General features: G+C 26.0%; 2 protein-coding genes across 2 annotated transcripts; one reads left to right on the forward strand and one right to left on the reverse strand.

Moving 5' to 3' along the window:
• Nucleotides 1–177: 177 nt before the first annotated feature.
• LOC122508499 (ragulator complex protein LAMTOR2) lies at nucleotides 178–1,411 on the reverse strand. The gene is made up of 3 exons (XM_043621901.1): nucleotides 1,252–1,411; nucleotides 707–869; nucleotides 178–500 (listed from the first exon to the last, which is right to left on the reverse strand). The coding sequence occupies exons 1-3, from the start codon at nucleotides 1,317–1,319 to the stop codon at nucleotides 351–353; spliced, it is 381 nt and encodes a 126-aa protein (XP_043477836.1). The 5' UTR covers nucleotides 1,320–1,411; the 3' UTR covers nucleotides 178–350.
• Nucleotides 1,412–1,538: 127 nt separating this feature from the next.
• On the forward strand, nucleotides 1,539–5,900 carry LOC122508498 (mucosa-associated lymphoid tissue lymphoma translocation protein 1-like). Its single transcript, XM_043621900.1, has 11 exons — nucleotides 1,539–1,881; nucleotides 2,063–2,232; nucleotides 2,309–2,489; nucleotides 2,645–2,909; nucleotides 3,157–3,249; nucleotides 4,383–4,608; nucleotides 4,726–4,909; nucleotides 4,974–5,188; nucleotides 5,266–5,364; nucleotides 5,452–5,720; nucleotides 5,797–5,900. The coding sequence occupies exons 1-11, from the start codon at nucleotides 1,745–1,747 to the stop codon at nucleotides 5,896–5,898; spliced, it is 1,941 nt and encodes a 646-aa protein (XP_043477835.1). The 5' UTR covers nucleotides 1,539–1,744; the 3' UTR covers nucleotides 5,899–5,900.
• The last annotated feature ends 3,189 nt before the right edge of the window (nucleotides 5,901–9,089 follow it).

Raw genomic sequence — 9,089 nt, forward strand, 5'->3', positions numbered from 1 at the left:
ACATTGTAAAATTGTATAAGCAAAAGAAAAAAAAACAAAAAAGAGTGATAAAAAATTTATCATTTGTATAAGTTGTAAAATTTTAAAGTAAATAAATAATGAAAAAAAGGAAACTCTATATACTGTTAAACTTGAAATTATTTCCCTATATCCTTTTGAATGTATTCAAATTAAATATTCTTTTTCTACATATTTTATTCTATATTTCGATAATAGAAATTATTTAATGAAATAAAAATATTATATACAAAATAATGTAATATCAATAACAATGTCGAGTGTGAAAAATTATAGCACAGAAAAAAGTAAATCGCAAATAATGAGATGTTCTGGTTTATAAGACATATTTTTTATGGCATGTTCGCTATTTGTTTTAATGGTTGATCGAGATATTTAGCTAGCGCTTGAGCTTTTTCTCTCAATAATCCAAATCCTACATTTTCTCTTGCGTAAAGACATAAAAGTAAATTCGCAACTTCTGTAATGACAACTTTTCCATCCTGCAAAAAAGAACGATTGTTATTAAATTAGTAAAAAAATAATTAAACTTAAAAACCCTAACTAAACTTCAATGCAAAAAAAAATAATGACAATAATAATAGGTAGTAATAATAATAATAATAATAATAATAATAATAATAATAATAATAAAAATAGTAATAATAATTAAACTTCAATAATAATTATTCTGAATAATAAATTTTACCACACAATCCATTAATACAAATTTAAGTTCATCTTCTTTAAATGCATTTCGTCCATTTTTTTCATATGCAGACCAAATACTACTTGTTATTGCAGCTGTAACTCTTGCATCTTTATCTCCATATCCACTGTATGCCAGAAGACCACCATCTCTATTCAGTAATCTGTAATCGTACGTATAAATTAAATTCAACTTATTCTTTGACACACTTTTATTATTATCTCTCAAATTATCAAATAAAATTATTCAAAAATTTCATTTGCATCAATTTTTTGACAAAAAATATATTTTCGTCAAATCAAACTATTTACTCTAAATATCAATAAATAGAAACAAACAATATTCTTTCATTATTAAGAAATGTTTTCTTAGACTTTCGAATGTTTACACGACTTCAGAGATTATTAAATAAAGAATTTAAAAAAGAAATTAAAACAAATTTTGGCATTAAAGCAAAAAGCGAATTGTTATAAATTTCAAAACCTAACCTAAAATAAATGACATTCAGAAGAAACTATATGGAAAGTATTTTACCATATACTTACAAAGTATTTTCAACACCGCCCGTATTTGCTTGACTCAAAACTTGAGTAAGAGCTTTCGGTCTTAACATTTTTTTCTTCTATTTTATTTTGTTTTAGAAAAGTGACATTTGCACTGTGTATTTCAGAATCACTTTGACACACTGACACTTACACAAACATAAAAAAATACATATGTGTTTATTTCTCTTTAAAACCGCGCTCTCATTGGTCAAATGCATTTATTTGCCTTGTGAACAACCTTTATTGCCATGTGATTCTATTTCCATCTGTCAGTCACTTTTATTCAACAGGAAAAAAAATTAACCTGTTGTTTGTGTTTTTTTTTCATTATAACTATAATTTCTTCTCTCGAACTACAATAAAAAAACAAACTTTTCTTTAAGTTTATTTTTCCAACAAAGAAAAAAAACTCAGCAGGAAATCAACAATTTCGCAAAGAGTAAAAAATAATAAGAGACATTTAAATTTTGCATTCGATTATTATGAGAGAAAAATGTTAATTTTCGACGAAGATTTAGAACTCGATTCCTTACCAGCAAATATTTATAAGGAATTAGTTTATGAACTTAATCAAGATTCAGGATGGCGCACTCTGGGACATTACGTTTCCAACGAATTGGGTTGTTTCGGGTAATTAACTATTTCTTCAACAATTAAATAGATAATATATATGAATTAAATAATTTATACTACAGTATAATTAAAATTGTACGTTACTTAAAAAAATATAATACAGTCGGTAAATGGAATAATAATCAACAATATTATACTTTATAGAGACTTCTATCTAAACTTTTATTTTCTTCTACAGAGAGCAATTTTGGATTCGAGAATTCGAGCAAAATAAATTTACAAACAATCAAACACCTGCGGAAAAATTACTATTTGAATTACGAATTAAAATGTGCACTGTTGGTGTCCTGAGTTCTTTACTTGAAGATTGTGGATTATTAAAAGTATTATCAATTCTGTCTTCCCCAGGTAAAACAACGAAACAAAATTTTCTTCTAACAATTATTAGAACATATTCTACGATAAAATTAATAATTATTTCCAGAACCTCTAGTCATTATACAACAACCAAATTCAACTTCAGATGACATTCAAATAAATATGGACCAACAATTAAAATTAATTTGCAAAGCAACTGGAATGCCACCACCGAATTATTTATGGTATCATGGAAATATTCCCCTCCCTGATTATACAACTGAAGAATTAAACTTTAAAATAACAAAGTAAGAACAATCGAATTCTATAAAAATTTATCTCATTTCCATTCAAAATTCAACATAAATATTTTTGACGAAAAAATTAATTTTTCTCCTCTTGTGTTCAATATATTATATCGTGATTTATCAAATTGAACTAATAATTATTTCTGTACAAATAGCCTTAATGAAGAAGGTGAATATAAATGTAAAATCTGTCAAATCTGTCAAGATGGAAGTTGCATGAATGAAATATATTCTGAATCGATATTTCTAACAATAAAGCCAATTGCTGTTGTTATTGAAGAACAACCACAGCCAACTTTATATGTTAAGGAAGGGGATAAACTTTTGTTAAATTGTAAAGCAAACAATCATTCAAAGGCCAATTTTCAATGGTTTCGAGATAATACAAAATTGGATGATCAAACGTCACATATACTTTCAGTAATTACTCCAATTAATTTGCTAAAATTGAAACTATTCTAAATAAATGCCTAATAAATAATAAATTCTCCTATAAATATATATATTCTTCAAAAATAATCATTAGCTTTAATCGTTTAATTTAATTTATATAAATTAAATAATAACAATTTCTAAAAACAATTTCTTTCGTTATAATTAATTTATATAAAAAATTATTTATAATAATTTCTTTACTTATAAGTAATTTATTATATTTTTATTACAGATAAGTAATTTTGGAGGAAAAGATGAGGGAAAATACTACTGTTATGTATTTAATGAAATTAGTGAAGTTTATACGCAAAGAAGCTACGTGATGGTGAGTGTAAATAATTATTTAATTCTTGAACTTCCTTTTAGGAATTTAATTTATAAAAACTATCCAATAAAAATTAACAAATAAATGAAAAATAAAAAAAAATTTCTAAATGAAAGTGGAATTCCACCTCAACCACAGCCTCTCTTTTCCATTTTCATTTAGAAATTACTTTTTAATCGAATTTCTCTAAAAAAACTTCTCCTAAAGAATTTAATTTACTTCAAAATTAACCAATAAATTAAAAACAACAAATAATTTCTAAATGAAAGTGGAATTCCACCTCAACCACAGCCTCTCTTTTCCACTTTCATTTAGAAATTACTATTTAATCGAATTTCTCTAAAAAAAAATTTCTAGAAATTTTCTAATTAATTTAATTTTAAATGGACGAATTGATTGAAAATAATAAAAAAAAATTTTAAATGAAAGTGGAAACCACCTCTTCCACATCCTCTCTTTTCCACTTTCATTTAAAAACTACTTTTAGTCAAATTTTTCTAAAAAAAACCTCTTCTACAAATTTTTTAATTAATTTAATTTAAATAAAAATTAACCAATAAATGAAAAATAAAACAAAAAATTTCTAAATGAAAGTGGAATTCCACCTCAACCACAGCCTCTCTTTTCCACTTTCATTTAGAAATTACTATTTAATCGAATTTCTCTAAAAAAAAAATTCTTGAAATTTTCTAATTAATTTAATATTTTAAATGGACGAATTAGTTAAAAATAAGAAAACAATTTTAAATGAAAGTGGAAACCACCTCTTCCACATCCTCTCTTTTCCACTTTCATTTAAAAACTTTGTTTCTAATCCAACATTTTTTAAAAAACTTCTAGCAATTTTTTAATAAATTTAATTTAAAAATTAATTAAAAGACGAAAAATGACAAAAAAATATTTTCTTCTATCTCACGATGAGCTTATACAATAATTTTTAAAATTCCCTTTTTTCCCGAAAAATCAATCTAAAATTTATGAAATAAATTTTGGTCCACTAATAAAATTTACGATTTCCTAAAATATTTAAGAAATAGTGTAATAAGTATATTTGAATATTCCAAAAAATTCTCAAAAACTTATCAAATTTAAATTTTTTGTTGTAATCTACTGTTTTGTAAATAAAATTACAGGTGGATCTTCCAAGACAAAAATCAGTTGCAAAAATTGCTTTACTAATTGCAAACGAAGACTATCAATTCCAAACGAAATTGAGTACACCAAAAGCTGACGTGGCAAGAATTGCAAATATTTTAGATGGAATTGGATTCACTGTAATTTGTTTAATTAATTTAAATTTAAATGAAATGAGAAATGCAATATCTATCTTTAGCGAGGCATTGGTTGATGGAGTTTATGGTAAATAAATAAAATCAAATTAATTTCAGTGAAAGAAATTAAAATTATATTCGAAAAAATAAAATATAAAATTGAAATATTTCTTTCTTTCTTTCAAGTTAACTATATTGTTTTCAGGTCTATTTTATTTCGCTGGTCATGGATTTAAAATGCAAGAAAGTTACATGCTGCCCATCGATGCGCCAGAAGTTTATCTGAGAAATAATGCAATTTGCGAGAGTCAATTATTATCCATGATTTTAAAAAACGATCCTGCTCTATTCGTCAATATTTTAGATGTCTGTCAAACAGTTCCGTCCAAGTACGTAACGTAAGAAAAAAAATTGTTTTCTAATTATTTAAAATAAAAATAAATATATTTTTAGAGAAATCAATCCAGAAATTCACAAAGAAATTCCCTTAGTGAATGAATATAAAGGGGGAAAAAATCTGAGAAATTTAATTCAAGCTTATTCAACGTCAAGTCATCGTCCAAGTTATGAGAGAAGTGGCAACGAATGTGGAGTGTATGCAAAACATCTTAGCAAATTTCTCGATATGGATATACCAATAATCAAAGTTTTTGAAGAAGTTGGAAAATGTAAATTCAAAAGTTCTCTAACTAATTAATTTATTATTAATATTATTCATTAAATACTCGGAATTTTATTAATTCAGCTATTGACACGTGGTTAAAAGGAAAAGCAAGAAATCAAATTCCTATGGTTTCATCAACAATAACAAAACCATTTCGCCTAACTGACTCTACCTCAGGGAGTAATTAAAAATTTTAAACATTAAAATATGTTTATATTAGTTAACAATAAAACATATATTTAATTTTAAAATTATAATATTTTTCAGATAAACCTCCGTCAGCATTTAGTAAAATTATCCAATTAATATCATTTCCGGAAAAAATTATTGACATTAGTTTTGAGAAATGTGAAATAAAAGGGAAAATATCGATTTCACCGTTTATAAAACCATATTTAAATATTATTCGAATTTGTTTATTAAATGCCGATAATTATGATGTCAATTATTATAATTCTGTTCCATCAGAAACCAATAGTTTGTATCAAAATTTGAAGAAAAAAGAATGTTGGGTTCATAATCCACAATATACAAAAGTAAGTGTTTACATATAATTTTTTAAATTAATAAAATTTGTTATAAATAATAAAGAAATTGTTTCTTCTTTATTAGGGACCACTGGTAATATGCCTTTTGAAAAATGGCGTTCCGATTGGGGCAGCTTTATTTGATTTTATGGACCATATTCCACCTTTATTACATCGTTTGAAATAAATGAAAATTGTTTTGAAAAATTATGTTTAAATGACTTCGAAAAAAGCCAATGTTAAACTAGAATAATTAATTTTATCTTTGTTATATTTTTAAGAGAAATACGAATATTTACGTATAATTCGATTTAACTATTTATTAAAACAAAATATAAATAAATATTAACTTATATTTTAATAAAATGCAATTTTTCTCTGAAATTACCCGAATTTTCTATTCATACATATTTTTTACTCGATAATTTATTCATTAATTTAAAATTTATTTATTTCTCATTTATTTATTAACATATTTTCTATACACAATTTTAATTAAATGTTTTGAAAAAATATTCAAATTCATTCATTCATTCATTCCTATAAAATTTAATTTGTTAATTAAAAACGTATTTATATTTAATTGAAAAATTTGAAACTAACTATTTTGAACTTTAATAATATTATTGAATAAAAAAATTATTTTCTGAAAAACAATAATGAAAATTTTAATGAAATATTTTCCACTTTCAATTAGAAATTACTTTTTAATAAATTTCTCTAAAAAAAAATTCTCCTAAATAATTTAATTTACTTTAAAATTAACCAATAAATGAAAAATAAAACAAAAAATTTCTAAATGAAAGTGGAATTCCACCTCAACCACAGCCTCTCTTTTCCACTTTCATTTAGAAATTACTTTTTAATCGAATTTCTCTAAAAAAAATTGTAAAAATCTTCTAATTAATTTAATTTTAAATGGACGAATTAATTAAAAATAAGAACACAATTTTAAATGAAAGTGGAAACCACCTCATCCACATCCTCTCTTTTCCACTTTCATTTAAAAACTACTTTTAGTCAAATTTTTCTAAAAAAAAAATACTTCTAGAAATTTTATAATTAACTTAATTGAAATAAAAATTAACCAATAAATTAAAAATAACAAATAATTTCTAAATGAAAGTGGAATTCCACCTCAACCACAGCCTCTCTTTTCTACTTTCATTTAGAAATTACTTTTTAATCGAATTTCTCTAAAAAAATTGTAAAAATCTTCTAATTAATTTAATTTTAAATGGACGAATTAATTAAAAATAAGAACACAATTTTAAATGAAAGTGGAAACCACCTCTTCCACATCCTCTCTTTTCCACTTTCATTTAAAAACTACTTTTAGTCAAATTTTTCTAAAAAAAAAAAAAAAAATACTTCTAGAAATTTTCTAACTAACTTAATTTAAATAAAAATTAACCAATAAATGAAAAATAACAAAAAAATTCTAAATGAAAGTGGAATTCCACCTCAACCACAGCCTCTCTTTTCCACTTTCATTTTGAAATTACTTTTTTATAAATTTGTCTTAAAAAAAATTCTCCTAAATAATTTAATTTACTTAAAAATTTGAACTTTAGTATTATTGAATAAAAAAATTATTTTCTGAAAAACAATAATGAAAATTTTAATGAAATATTCCTAATCGATTTTTAATTTATTTCTCAATGTTAATAAAATATTGTTTAAATTAAATAAATTCATTTAAAATATAAAACGGTTTGAAAAAGGTGGAATAAACGTGTAAGTGCATAAATAAACAATGTCTGCTGCAAATAATAATTTATGGCATTAAAATTAAAAGCAATAATACATGCAGTAAGGTTTAAAATCTACTCACCGATCGCGGAGTTCCAGCGTCGCGATAATTCCCACGTTGTCCCTCGTTGTATTTATTCATCGGAGAAGAAATGTGTTTACTTGACTCGGCATGTTTCATTACGTATCCTCCTCCAGCTCCCTGGTACACACGTTGTCACCATAGCATCCTTGGAAATGAACACACACTATTTCTTCAAAAACACTAATAACAGTCCGGAAAACACCATCAGGAAACTTTTCCTGCACGCACACAATAGAATGTCCATCAGAGTCCACACAACCGAAAATAATTGTTCCTTTTTCACGAAAACAAAGTACTAACACTATTTTCACTTTTAGACTAATACATAGTCCTTTTATGCACAAATTGATACCGATCACTGTAACCGTCAAAAAGGAGACGAATCTATTCCGAGAATACTGAAAAGTCTATTATTTTTGCAATCGCCCCGTACGCGCGTCTCTTGTTCCGTTGACGATGCGAAATATTTTCTTCATTGAAATTTAACTTTATCAAAACTGCTCGTACGATTATCAACAATGGCTTGAATGGAAATTCCGAATTACTTTTATTTATCTAACAATTTTAAACAAAATGGCAACGGTAATTATTGCTTTTGTCCCCAGATGCCATTTTAGGGGAGGGGGATTCCCTCTCCCCCATCCGATTCGGATGGAGAAAGAAATGCAATTGGTCCCATCAAAAATGATATTTTCCAAGAAATCGATGAATTTAATCAGGACACACTAAATATTTGATTAGAACGAAATAAACATATTTTACGCACAATTCATAGAAATATTTTCACTTTAACGATCAACGGCGACAATGCAATGCAAACGACACGAGTTAATAAATATCCCGATCTCGCACAATTTTTGACGCGTATTTGTAATAAAATAACTATTTTTTCGAGTCGCGAACACATTTATGAGCACTCCCGCACAAACAAATAAAGAATTTACTGAAAAACACTTGACACTGTAACGACAAAGTTCGGAAACAAAATGGCGTCAGGTGTACATTTTTCGCGCCAACGGTCATTTTGAGGGGTGGCGGGTGGGGGAAGAAAGGTCATTGGCACCAACTGAAAAAATATTTTCAAAAAAATCAATAAATTTGACGCGAACAATACACCAAGTACACTAAATATGCATATATTTATACTTCCTTTACGACTATATAACAATATTTTCGCTTTCACGGTCAACGACAATAATGCAAGTCGAGCGTCATTTTTTTTCGACAATGATAAATATCCCGCACAATTTTCAACACGCATTTGTAAAACATATTTTTTAAGTCGCGCGAACACTTTTATCGGCACTCTCCCGCACAAATAAATAAAGAATTTACTGAAAAATACTTGACACTGTAACGACAAAGTTCGGAAACAGAATGGCGTCGGGTGTACATTTTTCGCGCCAACGGTCATTTTGAGGGCAGCGGGTGGGGGAAGAAAGGTCATTGGCACCAACGGAAAAAATATTTTCAAAAAAATTCAATAAATTTGACGCGAACAATGCACCAAGTACACTAAATACGCATATAATTATATTTTC

Source organism: Leptopilina heterotoma, unplaced genomic scaffold (assembly GCF_015476425.1).
Source record: "Leptopilina heterotoma isolate Lh14 unplaced genomic scaffold, ASM1547642v1 Lhet_54, whole genome shotgun sequence".
Lineage (NCBI taxonomy): Eukaryota > Metazoa > Arthropoda > Insecta > Hymenoptera > Figitidae > Leptopilina > Leptopilina heterotoma.